At 40.2% G+C, this 19,507-nt stretch overlaps 1 protein-coding gene across 1 annotated transcript in view; it reads right to left on the bottom strand.

Moving 5' to 3' along the window:
- PGM2 (phosphoglucomutase 2) overlaps positions 1-19,507 on the bottom strand; it is a 35,696-nt gene that overhangs the window by 4,273 nt on the left and 11,916 nt on the right. The window contains exons 5-13 of the mRNA XM_016951442.3: positions 17,829-17,912; positions 17,501-17,694; positions 13,210-13,399; positions 12,037-12,134; positions 10,663-10,843; positions 10,479-10,572; positions 9,124-9,253; positions 7,410-7,599; positions 2,082-2,215 (exon numbers count right to left, since the gene is read on the bottom strand). Coding sequence (XP_016806931.1) covers positions 2,082-2,215; positions 7,410-7,599; positions 9,124-9,253; positions 10,479-10,572; positions 10,663-10,843; positions 12,037-12,134; positions 13,210-13,399; positions 17,501-17,694; positions 17,829-17,912 — 1,295 coding nt within the window. The remainder of the gene's footprint in view (positions 1-2,081; positions 2,216-7,409; positions 7,600-9,123; positions 9,254-10,478; positions 10,573-10,662; positions 10,844-12,036; positions 12,135-13,209; positions 13,400-17,500; positions 17,695-17,828; positions 17,913-19,507) is intronic.

The raw sequence follows: 19,507 nt of genomic DNA, 5'->3' as shown, positions 1-19,507 counted from the left end.
ATAATATTACAATAAAATATTGGTAATCCAGAATTCTTAGAAAATGAGCTTTTATATGTTCACTTAATAGTTGAGTTTTTGCACTTTAAGCACAAAAAGGTTTTGAATGGGAATCCATAGTGAAAATATATTACATAGTCCCATGACTTCTTAAATATCTCTTTATTGAACATCTTGACATTTGAGAGCCATAAGCATGACTGTGTTGGAGTGGAGCTGTATTCTGGGCTCACTTGGGTGTAGAATGCTATTTCCCTCATGATAAACTCATGGAGTGGTGAGCTTTCTAAGTCCTTGTGTCCACGTTTTATAGTTTTGTTTTGTTTTAATATTTCCTTTCTTGCTATCAGCAGTGACTTCTCCTTGCCTAAGAAAAGTTTGTTATAATTCCCCATTCCTCTAATTTGCTACATTTAATCTGCTACTAGCTTGGCAATTTAAGATGCTCAGGAATTTTCATCTGCTTTTATTTGCACAAGTTTGATTCACAAGGCTGGAAAAACTCTTCTATGAGCAAAGCTTTGGTTTGTCTATGCTGTCACAATTACCTAGACGGGTGCTGTTTACTACAGTGGCCATTAGACACATGTGGCTACTAAGAACTTGAAATGTGGCAAGCGCCACTGAGAAACTAAATTTTCAATTTTATGAAGTTGAGTTAATTGAGTTCAAGTTTTAAAACTGATCCTTGATTCAGTTATTAGAAAACAAGTATGTTTGGAATAATCTGGGTATTAAAATCTACTTTGTCTAATCTAAATTTTATTAACTCTACAGTTCAAGTATTTCTGATAAAAATGGAGCATTCAAATTGAGATATGCTGTAAGTGTAAAATTATTGAATCAATTTTGCGGACTTTTTTCCAAAGGAAAAAAAAAGAATGTAAAACATCTCATTAATAATATTTATACTGATTATATGTTGTAATAATTTTTGGATATACTAGGTTAAGTAAAATACATTATTGAAATTAATTTCACCTGTTTCTTTTTACGCTTTTAAAAGGTGACAAGTAGAAAATCAAAATTGCATCTGTGGATTGCATTTTAGTTCTGTTGGACAGCACTGACTTAATTCACCTTTCACAAAAACTTTTCCTGATTTTCAACTGTATTCTGAATAGGGAAATGCTGGTTAACGGCATGTTGAATAGGCATGCAGTATCACACTTACACACACTAAGGACAGCGCTGAGCTTGTTAAGGTGCAAAATGTTAAGTTGTTACAGAGTGACCAACTCAAACACTTTTTTGAGGTCACAGAAACTTGAACCTGAAGCTACCAGCCCATCAGTTCTTTGGCAGCAAGGACTCTCTCTGATGAGGCTCTCTGTGCCCCCTCCAGAACCCAGCACAGACCTGTCTACAATGGGTACTCAAAGATATTTCTTGAATGCATGTGGAATGGATTATAATTTATTTATTTATTTATTTTTTTGAGACGGAGTCTCGCTCTGTCGCCCAGGCTGGAGTGCAGTGGTGCGGTCTCGGCTCACTGCAAGCTCCGCCTCCCAGGTTCACACCATTCTCCTGCCTCAGCCTCCCAAGTAGCTGGGACTACAGGCATCCCCCACCGCGCCTGGCTAATTTTTTGTGTTTTTAGTAGAGACAGGGTTTCGCCATGTTAGCCAGGATGGTCTTGATCTCCTGACCTCGTGATCCGCCTGCCTCGGCCTCCCTAAGTGCTGGGATTACAGGCGTAAGCCACCGTGCCAGGCCCGGATTATAATTTATTTTATCAGAGACATGGGAAGACTGAAGTTTGAGAAAAAGAGAAAATCTCATTGGTGTTAGCTACCAATGAAAAGTGTTTAGAAAAAGGCACTTTTACTACTATACTGAAATAAGGATAAAATTTTCCCATACAAAGAAATTTAGGACAAAAGTAAGAAAGTAAAAAGTAAGCTTTTCCCTGGATGCTGAGACTGACTGTTAATGCCAAAATATTAGTGCAGGTTCTGAAACAGCATTTCTAATTAAATTACCTATTAGAAAGATGGAACATTTCACTTGGCATTTGAATAGAACCAGTTAGGAAGTCTGGGGAGTAAAAATCACACCAGCTGCCATCCACATCATACCTGTTCCCAGGTGGGGCACACAGCTCTGCATAGTACTTGATTTTGGGCTCTGTCCCACTGGTGCGCATGGTGGCCACGCCTCCATTAGCAAAGGTGAAGGTGATCATTTGGCTGCTTTTACTAGTGGGAAGAACCTAGGAATTAATGCACACATTATAAATTTAAATAGTAACATTCTGGCCTAACCAATATCTTCTCTTGCATAAGTAAGAAAATAAATGCCAAACAAATCTATTGGTTAGAAAAGAAAAACATTTTGGAGGAAATCAGAAAATGTACTCCACATGAATGAAATACTAAATGATAGTAATTTATGAATATGTGGTCTACTATATGGAATACTATTCAGCCTTAAAAGAGAAGGAAATCCTGTCATTTGCAACAATATGGAAGAACCTGGAAGACATTATGTTGAGTGAAATAAGCCAGGCATAGAAAGACAAATACCGCATGATCTCACCTATATGTGGAATCCGAAAAGGTTGAACTCACAGAGGCAGAGAGCAGAATAGTGGTTACCAGAGGCTGACTGGGGAATGGTGTGGATAAGGGAGGGGGAGTTTGGGGAGATGCTTGTCAAAGGGCATAAAGTTTCAGCTAGACAGAAGAGAAGTTCAAGAGATCTATTGTACAATACGGTGACTATAGTTAATAATGATGCATTGTATACTTGAAAATTGCTAAGAGAGTAGATTTTAAGTGTTCTCACTACAAATACATGATAAATATGTGAGGTAACACATTCTAATTAACTTGATTTTAGCTATCACAATGTATACATTTTAAAACATCGGATTGTACATCATAAATGTATACAATTTTTATTTGTGAATTAACATAACTAAATTAATTTTAAATAAAGAAAATTAAGTAACTGTGTATTAGCTTTTACTTCCCTAGTTCTATTGAAGTTATTAAAGTTTTATTTAAACACATCATTTCACAAGATATTGACTTAAACAGATTAATACACCACAAAAAAAAAAACCTCAAACTAGATTATATTTACTGTTATAAAGTGAATCTTTGCAAAGAAAATTCCATAAGGAGTTTTTTTTGTTTTTTTTTTTAAATAAAGCTTCCAGGCTGGGCGCGGTGGCTCATGCCTGTAATACCAGCACTTTGCACTTTGGGAGGCCAAGGAGGGCGGATCACATGAGGCCAGGAGTTGGAGACAAGCCTGGCCAACATGGCAAAACCCCGTCTCTACTAAAAATACAAAAATTAGCCAGGCATGGTGGCGGGTGCCTGTAATCTCAGCTACTCAGGAAGCTGATGCAGGAGAGTCACTTGAACCCGGGAGGTGGAGGTTGCAGTGAGCCGAGATTGCGCCACTGCACTCCAGCCTGGGTAACAGAGTGAAACTATGCCTCCAAAAAAAAAAAGAAAAGAAAAGAAAAAGAAAAAAAAAAGGAAGCTTCTGTAAGAAAAAATAAATGCCATATAAATTTACTGGTTAGAAAAGAAAAATGGTCTTGAGGAAATGGTATATTTATATTTGATAGGTCCCAAAACCCCATTAAAATTACAGAGGTACTTTAAATAGCATAAACACATGGGCAAAGAGACAAAGAGGAGGTAGCAGCTGATGGGGCTGCCAACCGATCGCACAAGTCAGAAAACAGATGGAGGCACAGAACTGGTCTGGTGGGACCCAGAGAATGAAATCTGAGTGCCTGCGGAAGGAGACATGGATGAGAACTGAGGCAAGGTGCTCTGCAAAATCCTGGCCAAGCTCAAGAACCAGAGGCACCAGGTACTGCAAAAGGCAGATGTGAGGCAGGGGTGGAAAGCAGGAACAGGGTTTGAAAGAAGTTCTTAGACCCTCCCCGTTCCTTGCCCTGAGCCCACACCGTCACAGAACCACCTCTTCTCCATTTCTGCAGGAGATGGTTTAAATTCTCTGGAGATTAAATCAGAAACATTCAGGAGTTGGGGAACCTGGGAAGGGCATGATGAAAACAGAGGGATCAAGTAGAAGCCCTCAGGCTGACACCCCCAGCTCCGCCCCAGTCATGCCTCCAGGGCCTTGGCATCTCATCTTATCATCCTTGGGTAGGTGATTAAGGTCTCATTAAATCAGGGGGATCCCCTCATAAAGTTAACTTGCTACCAATATCCTCTGAGTGAAGTATGTCATTTGATCTGCATATGTACACAGAGCTTCCAATCAGTTCTTAGGTGCCCAAAGGAAAATTAAGGATCATCAGACTTTTGGGGAAAGACATCATGTAAAAGACAAAGTCCAAAACAAACAGAATAAAAAGAACTTGGTGGAAATAAAGAGAATGTAGCAGAAAAAGAAGACATATATTTTTAAAAAACTATAATCAGGTCTATAATCCTTAGAGAGGTAAGATATTGTTTACATTAAAAAAAAAAAAAAGGAATATCACCCTGGGCAACACAGCAAGATCCTGTCTCTACTAAACTAAAAAACCTTAGCCGGGCATGGTGGCACACAGCTGTAGTCCCAGCTACTCAGGAGGCTGAAGCAGGAGGATTGCTTGAGCCCAGGAGATCAAGGCTGCAGTGAGCTATGATCACGTCACTGCACTCCAGCTTGAGTGAAAGAGCAAGACCCTGTTTCAACAGGACACTATTTTTAATAAATTAGTTATAACTGAAACAGCCAACAGAGGCACTGAAAGCTAAAGCTAAGGAAATCTCCCAAAAAAACAGAAGAAGAAAGAAAGAAACAAGAAAAGTAGAACATCAGTCTTGGAAAGCCAGCATCTAAGAGCTCTTCAAGAAACAAAAAACTGAAAATGCAGGGGAGGTGATTATTTTAAAAAATAACCAATTAGCTCCCTTTCTTGATACATAATCAAGAAAACTTCTCAGAACTAAATGATTCTACAGACCAAGTATCCAGAAACATGAATAAAAAGGGACCCATACTATAGCATATCACTGTGAAATTTTAGAACCTGAAGTTTAGAGAAAAGTTCCTAAAATCTTCCCAGAGGAAAAAAACAAACAACACAAGTTGCATGGAAAGGACTGAATAAGTATGGCATCAATAACCTTACATGCAGCATACAGTAGGCCTTAACTATCTGCTGAAAAAGGAAGGATTGGAGGCTCAACAGCAATGCTGGAAGCCCAACAATAATGGAGCAATGCTTTCAAAACTGTGAGTCAGTGAAGTGTGAGGACAGAATAAGACATTTTCAGACCTAAATGCCACCAAAAACTTACCACCCAATTACTTCTTCTCAGAAAGCTATTAGAGGATGTGATCTAGGAAAATAAATATAGAAAGAGGAAGCCATGAGGTCTAGGAGCAAGCGACTCAATCCTGGAGAAGGGCATTCCCAGGATGACAGCTGTGCACCCAACCCAGAAAGCAGCTGGCCCAGCCCAGGTGGAGGAACCAGGAGGGCGGCCATTGGACATGGACCAGGAAAACCCTACTGAGAGGCATTTGAAGGATTTGGGAAAAACTGCTGACAGGTACATAGAAATCCTGGCAAATGGAAGAACAAAGCAACTATTACTACATGAATTAAGGCAGGCACAGTAGCTTACGCCTGTAATCCCAGTACTTTGGGAGGCTAAGGCAGGAGGATCACTTGAGACCTGCCTGGGAAACCTAGGGAGAGACTCGTCCCTCCAAAAAAAAAAAAAAAGAGCTGGGCATGATGGCATACCCTTGGTCCTAGCTACTCAGGAGGGTGAGGTGGGAGGATCACTTGAGCCTGGGAGGTGAAAGCTACAGGGAGCTGTGATCATGCCATTCACTCCAGCCTAAGTGACTAAGTCACACAGCAAGACCCTGTCTCCAAAAAAAAAAAAAAAAGAAAACAAACAAACAAAAGGTACAGGAAATACAATTCTCTACACAAATTAGGGAAACCTAATCAAAATACACTACACTTAGCTAGCAGGCAACAGCGGTTACTAGTCATAATAATAAAAGCACGGAATCTGATTTAACCAAAAGCTGTGGCATAAACGTACTGTGAGGATGGGGAGAAGAGAATTATTGAATGTAGAAAGCGTAAGAACTAAATATTTATCTCAAAAATAGAAAGTCAACAAATTGTAAAACTGGTATATCAAACATCACTATATGAGCACATGATTTACAAATCTAGTCTTGGTGGCATGGCAATGAGGTGGCAGGGGTGGGACTGCCACGTTTCATCATAAGCGTTTTCATACTATTTCTATTTTAAAAATATGCTGTGTGCAGATGAAAATGAAAAATAGAACAAAGTAAATATCAAAGAACGTGCCTAACATCTCATAAGGATATTCTTAACTTTCCTCCCCCAACCCCCTGACATAGAAAGCAACACTCTTCTGCTACCTTTGTGTCTTCTTTTGTCTCCAGTGAAAGATCTGCTTGGTGTAAAGAATGCAAACTCACACTTTACAGCCAACAGCTCCCATACACTCAGAGAACAGAGTAAACTAACTAGAAAACAAACAGTGGTTCTCAAAGTGAGGACCAGTTGCATCAGTACCACCTGGGACCTTGTTAGAAATGAACATTTTTGGCTCCTACCCCAGACCTACTGAATCGGAAAGTCCAGGTGTGGGCTCCAGCACTCTGTTTCCCCAGCCTTCTTGGTTACTGATGCTCCTGCAAGTGTGAGAACTCCTGACAGGGAGAGAATGCTGGATCCTGAGACAGAAAACCCAGATTCTCCCTGGACCACCACCAACTAAGCTCTGTGTCCACAGACAGGTTCCACACTTCTGATCACTTATTGCCTAAGGTGCGAAATGACCACACAAGTAGTGGTGCAATCTCAGCTCACTGCAACTTCTGCCTCCCGGGTTCAAGCAGTTCTCCTGCTTCACCCTCCTGAGTAGCTGGGATTATAGGTAGGAGCCACCACACCTGGCTAATTTTTGTATTTTTAGTAGAGATGGTGTTTCACCATGTTGGCCAGGCTGGTCTTGAACTCCTGACCTCAAGTGACCCACCTGCCTCGGCCTCCCAAAGTGCTGGGATTACAGGTGTGAGCCACTGCTCCCAGCCTAGTGGAATCTCTTTTACTTCTAGCCTGTGGTTTTTAACTTACCACGCCCAGCTGATTTTTGTATTTTTTAATAGAGACCGGGTTTTGCCGTGTTGGCCAGGCTGGTCTCGAACTCCTGATCTCAAGTGATTTGCCCACCTCAACCTCCCAAAGTGCTGGAATTATAGGCATGAGCCACCACATCCGGCTTCCATATATTTTTTACAGCTTATTTATAATCACGCCTAAGTGCCTAAAATCAGCTTCAATTAATTGTATGGTTAAATAATTTATTCAAATTATTTTAAAAGGTAAAAAGAAAAGAGGTTAGTTGAAAAGAGAAGACATTACTTACAGCTTTTTTATCAGGTTGGCTATCATCATAGCCAGTTGTAAGGTCCCTAATGGCAGAAATTTCAAATTTGCCACAAGCTTTTGGATAATTATTTTTTCCATCGTAGTTTCTGAGGTTTTCAAATAATTTCTTAATGGTGTCTTGATCATGGCAGATAAAATAGGAAGCTTTAGTAATATGGTAGCCATACCTATCAAACAAATACAAATTCATGCACATGAGGAACAAATAATTTTGTAGGGTGGACACAGAACATGTACCAACCAGTGTATTCTAAAATAAATATGGCTGGGTGTGGTGGGTCACGCCTGTAATCCCAGCACTTTGTGAGGCCGAGGTGGGCAGATCACCTGAGGTCAGGAGTTTGAGACCAACCTGGCCAACATTGAGAAACCTTGTCTTTACTAAAAATACAAAAATTAGCCGGGTATGGTGACAGGCACCTGTAGTCCCAGCTACTCCAGAGGGCTGCAGCAGGAGAATCGCTTGAACCCAGGAGGTGGAGGATTCAGTGAGCCAAGATTGTGCCATTGCACTCTAGCCTGGGCAACGAGAGACTCCATCTCAAAAAATAAAATAAAATAAAATAAATAATAAAATAAATGTAACAGCCAAAACTGACGCCAAAGGAATAATTTTTAAAAGACCATTAAAACAGAGGTCCAGGCCAGGCACAGTGGCTCACGCCTGTAATCCCAGCACTTTGGGAGGCCAAGATGGGTGGATCACCTGAGGTTAGGCGTTTGAGACCAGCCTGGCCAATATGGTGAAACCCCTAACTCTACTAAAAGTACAAAAATCAGCCAGGTGTGGGGACACCTATAATCCCAGTTACCCGGGAGGCTGAGGTAGGAGAATTGCTTGAACCCAGGAGGCAGAGGTTGCAGTAAGCCGAGATCACACCACTGCACTCCAGCCTGGTGACAGAGCAAGACCCCGTCTCAAAAAAAAAAAAAAAGAAAAAAGAGGTCCAACAATCCACCCCAGGGATCACCAAATGACTGCCTGGTCTTCCGCCTGCATTTGCACAGACAGCCAGGTCACACGCATTTCTGTATTATCTTTGGATGCTTACGCACTACACTGGCAAGGCAGAGTTGAGTAATTGCTACAAAAAATGAATAGATGTATTATGAAGACATTCAATCTTTTTTGATATTGGACACTTAAAATCACATTCTTTCATGTTGTCATTTGTTAAGAATTAATGTGATCGGGAATAGTAATTACTAACTTGTTACATATCAAAAGGAAAAGGTGATCTCTTTAGTTTTTTTAAATTTTTTTTTTTTTTTGAGACAGAGTTTAGCTCTTGTTGCCCAGGCTGGAGTGCAATGGCGCCATCTTGGCTCACTGCAACCTCTGCCTCCCAGGTTCAAGCAATTCTCCTGCCTCAGCCTCCCGAGTAGCTGGGATTACAGGTGCCCACCACCATAACCAGCTAATTTTTGTATGTTTAGCGGAGACGGGGTTTCACCATGTTGGACAGGCTGGTCTCGAACTCCTGACCTCAGGTGATCCACCCGCCTCAGCCTCCCAAAGTGCTGGGATTACAGGCTTGAGCCACTGTGCCCAGCCTTATTTAATTTTTATAAGAAATAGAATTCATCACCAAAATAAGAGCATTAGAAAGGATATTAGTATCTCATGCATAAGTATATAATAGAACATTTCAAAATATTATTTCAATCCAACAGAGTCAATAACAACTTACTCCACATAAATGGCCTTTAGTTGCTGAGACAAAGACAAATTCTTGCTTGCTAGGAAGCTAGCCAACTCTGCACTTATGACAGCGGCACTGACTCCATCTTTGTCCAGAACAAAAGGGCAGCACATGTATCCTGCAGAAACACACGTCATACATACATCTATACAATACTGTGTCAAACCACATATGAGTATGAATCCTGGCTATTGCATATTAGAGGTTGTACAGTGTTGCGTGTATGCACGTTTCTCATTAATACCTTATGTTTAGGAATTTAGCCCAGTGCCTAGCCCATAGCAGGCCTTCAAGAAGTATTTGCTGAAGAACCTGCAAGATTTTCCCTCCTGGCCACATGGTGCTCAATCACTAGAGTCATGAAACTCCTTCCAGCCATGAAATTGTTTCTAATTGTCCTAGTCAATACATATCTCTTTCTTCTCTGAATCCCAATAGTATTTGTTAGTTACATTATTCATTTTGACATCTGGCCTATACTCTTGTGTGTGATTACTTAACTAAATCTATCTAAGCTGCTGTAGGCTAAGGTCAGTGCCATCCATTTCTTTTAGAGTCACTGAGTAATAGACATGCAATTAATACTTGATAAATGAAAGAAAATCTTTCTTAAAATAAAAAGCTACGGAAAGACAAGTCTGCCAAATCTGACAATAAAAGAGCAGAACCTGAGCGATTATGCTTTGATTAGTTAAATCATGTGTCAGTGTTGCAGAGAATATACAAATGAATATAAATAAATCTAATGCATAATAGTTTTTACTAAATTAATAGCTAAAAGCGTTTGGTACAATGTGAGTTTCAAATTTCTATAGCTAGTTCTCCTTTCTGTTCATTTATATTGACAATTTAGGACAAGGGTTTTTCTGTCATTCTGGCTGGACCTGGGTCATCCTTTTGGGTGAGTATCATTCTGATGACAGCAGCAAACCATGCCTTCCTTCTCCTTTCCTCTGGCTAGACCGTAGCATAGATCCTCATTAGCACTTCTGGAGGAGGATGGACATTAAATACCACAGAGTTTAGGCCTGGATATTAACCACCACAGTGGAGGAAACATCACAACTCCCAAAATACATGTACCGGCAGCCAAGCATACAATATCACTGTTTTCAGTCATCCAGGCAAAGGATTCTGACATGAATGACTTGGTTGTTTTTAAGACATTCCTTTTTGCTGTAAATCATCTGAGATGTCAATTTTGGAGTAGGACAGTTCGACATTCAACCTGAGTGCTAGAGAAGCAAAATAAACCGTGTTTCACTGTGGATCTTTGAATCCCAATCCAAACCTTTTCCTTTTGCCTTGCAACCAATTCCTTAATGTTCATGATCACTTCTTACCAATAGCTTCTTCAAATGCAAATAAGACAGTTTTCCCCTGGTCTATTAGCTGTTTGGCTCTGTTTCCCATCCACTTAAAGCCAGTTAATGTTTCCTAAAGGGATAATCCAAAAGAGAAAGACATGCCTTAGATCTTCTACAGAGCAGATGAAAGGAAAATGAGTGAGTCCCAGAAACACCCTACCTCAAAATGAAAACCTTCCTTTAAGGCAATGGCCCGCAAGATTTTGGAGGAGACAGTGCTGGACAACATGTACGTGTCTTTGAGAGCACTGCGATCCTGGTTCTTCTCTTTCCAAGATGTAAAAAGCCACCAGCCCAGGAGGGCCCCCAACTCATTGCCTGAAAATACCCTCCATTCACCACTGAAAGAAAAAAAAACAACAACAACCATTCATTTCCATAATCTTAAGGAAGACTCTAAAGTGTCATGGGGATAAAACAATTTAGCAAACAAAGCCTCTAAGTATTTTCTGCAAGGCTGTTCTTGTTATTTATCATCTTTAAATAACTGGTCAGAAATTTAACTGCCATTTTACAAACATCTGAGCAGCTACCATATATATCAGCCAGTCTGCCTGAACAGACATCCTGTCTTTGAAGACTGTATAAAATAAGTATGTCACACATGACACACAATGGCTCTATATTAATCTTTGGCAAAGCCTTTGGTTTTAAATATAACAAATATGCTGGCAAGTTCCCCCATATTTAAAGTTTTGCTATCTCAATTTCTGGACTGGTCAGTATTGCTGATTCTGAGAGGGGACAGCTCAGTACCCCTTAAGATCAAGCTCGGTCCTAAATGGTCAGAACATTAGAGAAAAGATGTGCGATTTCTGCTTCTCTTGGCAGTCCAGATGTCTAGAAGTAAATCTCACCTATTAGGACGTATCACCTTAGCTTAACTTTCTCAACACTGATATAGAATGGAACCTGTTTTATCACAATCTAAAAACCCTACCATTTCAGCAGCAGCACCCTCCTGCCCCCAAAACATCACACAGGCTACCTGACGCCCAAAATTGCTTGGGCCCTGACTACCTTTCAACTTTAGCCCCCACATACTTACTTCTTTGTACAAACTCTCTGGTCAGACTTGTCTTAAACACTGTGCCGATACCCCACAGGAATTCCTCCCTGGTCTGTCCAAACTACATTCAGCATCTCCTTGAAGGTACTGCTCCCTCCTAAACCCCTCAGCAAATACTGAAGCATACAGCTAGCACCAAAGTGCTTTACCCTCATTAGACACTGAGACATTACTTATAAAAAAATCAATTAAAAAATGAGAAGTTCCCAAATAGGAGTTTCAATTTGAAATCTATACTGGGTTGATTTACTCTGCATTATGCTTGCCAATCACGTAACCTCCCCCCACACTAGATCTCTATCTTGCTCTCCATTAAAAGACTCTACAGGAGGTTCAGTGAAATGATCATTTGCAAAATAAATGGGAAATGTTTCCAAATAGGTCCTGTCTCCCCAGAAACATTTTACCAATGAAGAGATCATCCTTTATATGTTCTATAATATAGGTAATCACAATTAATTTTACCTGTCTTGCTTTTCTGCCACAGCAAGTCTATCAGAATCCGGGTCATTAGCTAAAACAATTCTGGCCTTGGTTTTGTCAGCCAAAGCAAAAGACAAAGTCTGAAGAAGAATATGAAAATAAAAGATTATTTAATCAAGAATCGAGCATATGGTAGTCTTTAAAAACATTCAGTTCCTTAAGAACTCAAGAGGTCTTTCCCCTCTTAGAAAGATAATACAGGACCAACCAAGACCAGCTCCAGAAGTGAAATTTAGCAAACAAAAGCTGCAGCTGGTCTTCATTGGTCAAATAGTATCTTCCTAAGTCAGAGGTCAGATAATGGGAGCATCGGTGTGTGACCCAAGCCTACCAGTGTGCCTGCTGCGCATGCGCCAGTAGGTCTGTGGTTGGACTGGTATTCTGGGGCATTGCTGTGTGATCAGCCTCACAAATAAAACAAAATAAACTGATTCTCTGAATGCCACTGCTACCCCAACCTTTAAAAATGTTACAGAAACCATAATGTAAGCAACACTTCATATCAGAAAAATGACAAGAAATAAAAATCATAACCTCATAAAATTTCACTCTATTACTGCTTCTTTTTGGCATTAAGGAGACACGGCAAATTAAATTAAATTAAATTAACTGAATTTGAAGCACCATTTAGAGCTCAGTTCTCATATCCTGATCCTGGGGTGTTTAATTTGAAAGATCCTTTAAGAAATTAATGACTAACAAATATACATACTTCTTGTTTTTTTTTTTTTTGAGACGGAGTCTCGCTCTGTCACCCTGTCACCCAGGCTGGAGTGCAGTGGTGCAATCTCAGCTCACTGCAACCTCCATCTCTCAGGTTCAAACAATTCTAGTGCCTCAGCCTCCCAAGTGGCTGGGATTACAGGCATGTACCACCACACCCAGCTAATTTTTGTATTTTTAGTAGAGACAGGGTTTTGCCATGTTGGCCAGGCTGTTCTCAAAAACCTGACCTCAAGTGATCTGCCTGCCTTGGTCTCCCAAAGTGCTGGGATTACAGATATGAGATGCTGCACCCAGCCATATATACATATTTCCATGCTGAAATTAGTTTTTCTTCAGCACAATGAAAACACATAAAAATGTATTTTACTTGACAGTTAATAGTTTTGAATATAAAAGCAGATTTCATAATTTAAAAAAAAGTTAGGTTACCAAGACACCTTTCCCCTCTTCGGGATTCGGGTATTTCACTGTTGGAAACTCAGGATCCGGATCTTTCTGTTCAGGAACAGCCTCAGGAGGAACAAGGTCAAAAGCCTTGAAAGCTGACTGCACAAAGCTATGAGCCACCCCATGGACAGAGGTGTGCACAAACTTCACCTTCGTCTCCCTGTTCACGCTCCTAGAATCAGATACACAGTGGAAAATGATACAAGGCAGAAACAGGGCTCTCAAAACTGCAAGGTTTGCAAGAATGCACAAGACAACTGAACATCTTTCTAATTCCATTTCAGAAAAACAAAACGTATCCATTCTCTCCCAGATATATATATTCCTTCCCTCAACATACTCAAGTTTTAAATTCTACTCTGTAGTTATTTTCAGCAAATCTGATTATTTCAGGTTTTGTTTTATGCATCCCATCTAGAGTGAGATACAAAGAAGAACCCCAAGCTCATGTTCCCACACGAGACTCACTGCTGGCCTGACAGGTGCCCTGGCAGTGCTACAGCCAGCCCGGGACAGTTCCAGGGCTCCACACACCCACACATCCCCAAAGCCACAGGTTCCCAAATGTCTTTTATCAGCTTCAGAAATGATTTTCAAAATGTCCTTTTTAACAAAATGTGTTGGGTTATCCCATACATAAAGATATAACAAATAAAACTTTTACTTTGGGAGGCCGAGGCAGGTGGATCACCTGAGGTCAGGAGTTCAAAACCAGCCTGACCAACACAGAGAAACCCCATCTCTACTAAAAATACAAAATTAGCTGGGCATGGTGGTGCATGCCTGTAATCCCACATACTCGGGAGGCTGAGGCAAGAGAATCGCTTGAACCTGGGAGGCGGAGGTTGCAGTGAGCCGAGATTGTGCCACTGCACTCCAACCTGGGCAACAAGAGCGAAACTCCGTGTCAGGAAAAAAAATAATAATAATAATAAAAAATAAATAAAACTTTTTGTTTGCCAAGTAACAATCCTGTTTGATACCATGCCATGACTTAGGGACTTTATACAGACTAACAACAGATACCAAAATTAACAGGAGAAGTTACAGAAAAATAAAAGGCTTTAAAAACTTCCAGTGCTCTGATGGCTGGAATCTTAGGTTATTATCCATTTCTTTTGGGAATGAATAAATGAACAAGGTCTTATCTAAGAGAATTGTGGTTTAAAACAAGCATACCTGAAAATAAAATGCATCTGGGAAAATAAATATGTAAGATTAGGGAAGAAAATTCTGGAAAAACAACTCTCTTGGATTTTAAAATACATAATAAACCTATAGTAATTAAAACAGCTTGGTACTAGATATAAAAAGGCAGATTAAAGGAACAGAATAGAGAGTTCAGAAGTTGATCTAATTTGAAATGGGAGATGAACACAGAAGTAATAATGCTGAGTGGTTAACACGCTCTGGAGTCAGACTCTGAATTTAAATCCTGGAGCTTTGCCATCTATAAGCTGTGTTACTGCTGGCTATTAACCACTCTTCCTTGTAGTTTTTTCATCTATAACATGCATGATAATATACCAGAATTTACTGGCATTACTCTGAGGATTAAATGAAATTACATGTTGACCGGGCACAGTGGCTCACTCCTCTAATCCTAGCACTTTGGGAGGCCGAGGCGGGTGGATTGCTTGAGCTCAGGAATATGAGACCAGCCTGGGCAACATGGTGAAACCCTATCTCTACAAAAAAATACAAAAAATTAGCAGAGCATGGTGGTGCACACCTGCAGTCCCAGCTACTCAGAGGGCTGAGGCGGGAGCATTCTCTGAACCTGAGAGGTCAAGGCTGCAGTGAGCCAAGATCATGCCACTGCACTGCAGCCTGGGTGACAATGTGAGACCCTGTCTCAAAAAAAAGAAAAAAAATGACATGTGAAGGGCCTCCAGCAGTTATCTGATATATAATAAGCACTTGATTAATGTTAGAAATTGTTGCATAAAGGTGACCTTTCCAATTAGTCAAAAAAAAAAAAAAAAAAAAAGAAAGATTCTTCCATTGATGTTGGTACAACTGCAAACTTTTAGAAAAAACCTAATCTGCTTTCCTACTTCATGCCCCATATAAAATTAAAAATCACTAATGAAACAAAAGATTTAAATATTATAAAACACAAACATGAAAGTTCTAGAGAAAGAACAAGGGAAATTTTTTGCATTACTTTAATAATTTTGTTATAGAGCATGTCTTCCTAAGCATGACATAAAACCCAGAAGCTATAAAATAAGACTAATAAATATTATACAGATTTTTAAACAGTTCAGCAAACAGTTTCAATAAAAAATTCCAAAGACAACAGAAGAGAAAACATCTAAAAAATATATATTATATATATATTTTATATGCATATATGTATATATATATGTATATATGTATATATATTATAAACAAAGATGTTTATAAATATAAAAGGTGAACAAACACATAGAAAATATAGGTTAATTAAAGAATACAAATAAAAGTGAGCTATTACTTTCAACTAGCAAATCAGGAAAAATGAGAAATTGGATCACAGAGCAGGAGGAAATGTAGGTATCATATGCTGTCAACATCTACTGTTGGTGGGAGCACCAACTGGTATATTTTTGGAGGTCAATTTGCTAAGCACTATCAACTTTGTGAATGCACATACAATTTTGATGCCAGAAAGTTACCTTACGGATACACATGCGCACACACATGCACGTGCATGCACGTGCGCACACACCCACACACATACTCAAGCAACTGTGCACAAGGGGGGTTAACTCCCAAGCTACCTGGAGTGGAAAAGCAGAAATGCCTCATTCTTCGTGAAGTTAAATCAGAGGGGCAGAGGGAAAGTTCACAGACGTATTTTGTCTGGACTACACACCATTGGAAAAAATGGTCCAACACGTAGGAATTAGGAGATTTCACACACAAAATCCAGGTTTCCAGTTATTTTGGGAAGAGGAGAACTCAGATGATCTGGCAACTGGGACCTATATTTTCATGTGGGCAACACTCAGCTGGCGTGGCTGCTCCCTTCAGGCAGGACTGGGCTTTCATACTCTGCACTGGAGTGGGCACCATCAGCTGATCCAACAAATACAGTATCAAAGACAAACCTACAAGTTCAGTTTCTTTGAATCAGTGGTTTCTTGCTAGGGGGACAATCAGGAGGGGTGGGACCTACAGCATACTCAAGCAGACACTACTGTCACTCTGCTACACCTCTTCCTACCTGATGGTAAGGACTGAGTCTGTGCCACTGAGTTAAATACACTGGTGCAGCAGCCTTTAAGAAAGAAAGTCAGGACTAATAGGGACTAACATAGGAAGGTGTCCATGACAAATTAATTGGGGGGAAAAGCGCATAGAACAAACCACACACACACACATACACACACACACACACACACACACACATATTCCTATTTATGGTTTTGAAGTATATTATACATATACAAACACACACACACATATATATATATATATGCTTGCATATGCACAGAAAATTTTTGGAAAGATAGAAAAATACCAGTGTTTGCTATTCAAGACTTTTGAGCAAGTTTTAAAAACATACATATATATATATATATACACACACACACACACTTACATGTATGAATATGTATGAATCACATACATGTATGGAATCTATAACAGGTCAGCAAACTATGGCCTATGGGCAAGCCACCCACTTCTGTCTGCACTCCTTCGCCGACATTTCATCTATGATGGCTTTTGTACTAAAACAGCAGAGTTGAGTAGCTGAGAAAGAGTCTGTGTGGACCTCAAAGCCAAAAATATTTACTATCTGTCCCTTTAAGAAAAGTTTGCCAAGGCTTGATCTACAGCCTCTAAAATCAGATGCAGCTGGGTGGGCGTGGTGGCTCATACCTGTAATCCCAGCACTCTGGGAGGCCAAGGCTGGTGGATCATTTGAGGCCAGGAGTTCAAGACTAGCCTGGCCAACATGCCAACACCTTGTCTCTACTAAAAATACAAAAAAATTAGCTGGGTGCAGTGGCTCACGCCTGTAATACCAGCTACTTGGGAGGCTGAGGCACAAGAATCGCTTGAACCCAGAAGGCAGAGGTTGTAGTGAGCCAAATCGTGCCACTGCACTCCAGCCTGGGTGACACAGTGAGACCCTGTCTCAAAATAAGTAAATAAAATAAAATAAAATCAGATGCAGCTGTAGTACATGAACAAATTAAAGAGAAAAACTTCACGAACACTGATAGAATTTGGCTGAATCACATTAACTCACTTAAGGTCAGTGAAGACACAATTCGTTTACCTGTGGAAACAGTACTTTTTAAGGTCTTCAAAGTAGTCATTATTGATGGAAGCACTCGGATTGTGAAGAAGTGGACTGCTATCAATTAAAGAATCATCCCAAGCTTGAGGCCACGGTTCTAGATTTTCTTCAATAGCTTGAGAAATCCCTTTATCGTGAGGAGAAATGATCTGAGCTCCATTATCCCAATAGACCTGGAGGACCCAGGAACACATTCAGAAGGTTTACAGTTAATGGAAATAAGGCACCTATTACCTATGGTCCCAAAAATTACAGATACAGGATTCCTACAGAAGGATGTACGTGTGGAGTAGAAAAAGGAAAATACCTTATAACCATTATCCTGCTTTGGATTGTGAGATGCAGTTATCATGATTCCAGCACAAAGTTTCAAATGTGATACTGTGAAGGGCTGTAACATAGCAGGAAACAAGAACAAACAGTTTTTAACAAAAATAACCAGATATCCTTAAAATGTCTATTTTATACTGTTCATGCCAACTTGCTCCCTTTTAATAAACATAATATATAAATAGCATAATATTTTTGAGCCACACCCCAGCAGTATGCAATTACCCTTAGAATTAACTGGCTGCTCATAATTCCAGGATGTATTTCCTAATAAGAAAGGTGAGTAATTTCCTCAGTGCCTTCTCATTCCATCTTCTACTTGGTAGAGCTAGAAAATTCTTCAAACACAATGATGGTCTAAGCCTCCATTCCAATGCTTTCAATGCTTCTACCTGAGACAGAAGTTTGTGGATTCAGTTTACTCCCTCCAACTGCTTCTCCCTCTCCTCCTTTCTCATTTGCTTTTAAGGAAAACATTGAGGAAAACACTGAGGGGCCGGGGGTGGTGTCTCACGCCTGTAATCCCACCACTTTGAGAGGCCAAGACAGGTGGATCACTTGCGGTCAGGAGTTCAAGACCAGCCTGGCCAACATGGTGAAACCCTGTCTCTACTAAAAATACAAAAAAATTAGCCAGGCATGGGCGCCTGTAATCTCAGCTACTTGGGAGGCTGAGGCAGAAGAATCACTTGAACCTGGGAGGGGGAGGTTGCAGTGAGCCAAGATCCTGCCATTGCACTCCAGCCTGGGAGACAAGAGCGAAACTCTGTCTCAAAAAAAAAAAGTTGAGGGAATGGAGAATGCTCTTACAGGTTCCTCATTTATCTCTCACTCCAGGGTTAAATATTTATATTTCAACTTAGCTCCCATCTCTACTACTTCCCAAAATGGGAGAAGGGGTTGGATTATTCCCCCTACTGCGGCAAATGACATTGATTACACACAGGCAACCTGAGATTTAAATCGTCCGTCCCCTCCACCCTTTCACCAAGAATCACTGCAGTCATTGAACACCCTGGAAGTTATGTCACATCTCTCAGGTGTTCTGGGCCAAAGAAAAGGGGAGGACGACTCCTCAGTGTGGGCAGAGGATCATGACACACTGGTTCAATTCATGTCTGACATAAAATTAATAGCTATTAACACTTAGTACAGAAGGTAATAAGGTAATTAGGATGCTTGAATACACGACAATTTTTCCATCAAACAATGAAACTTGAACTACATTTAGATGTGAATAGAGTGTCTAGCAGGTTATTTACAGCCTAGGGGTGCTGCATCTACCTGTCAGTGCACTAGAGCCGGCAAACACAAAATGAATTGGAACCTCCTTCTGTAGCGATACAGTCTCATTTCTACTAGATGTGACTAACTGCATCCAAATCACATTTTCCAAAACATATTCTCAGCATCTGGCCCAGCTCTTAAAAGTTTTGTCTATGTCAAAGCAACAACTGTCATAGTCCCTACTGTCTTCTTCTTTAGATTGTGCTACATAAAGGATTTGATGAAAGTCTTACTCAAATATGCTGAGCATGCTCTCTGTACTAGCCATGAATAGCATTTAGAATAAAACATTTGTATAAAACAGGGGTGTGCCAGCTTGTCAAAAATATTCATGACAAGACAGGGTTTGAGGTGAATTCAGATTTCGAC

Source organism: Pan troglodytes, chromosome 3 (genome assembly GCF_028858775.2).
Source record: "Pan troglodytes isolate AG18354 chromosome 3, NHGRI_mPanTro3-v2.0_pri, whole genome shotgun sequence".
NCBI classification, from domain to species: Eukaryota; Metazoa; Chordata; class Mammalia; order Primates; family Hominidae; genus Pan; species Pan troglodytes.
Note: the sequence above shows the minus strand (reverse complement) of the source record. Positions and strands in the feature narration are given on the sequence as shown.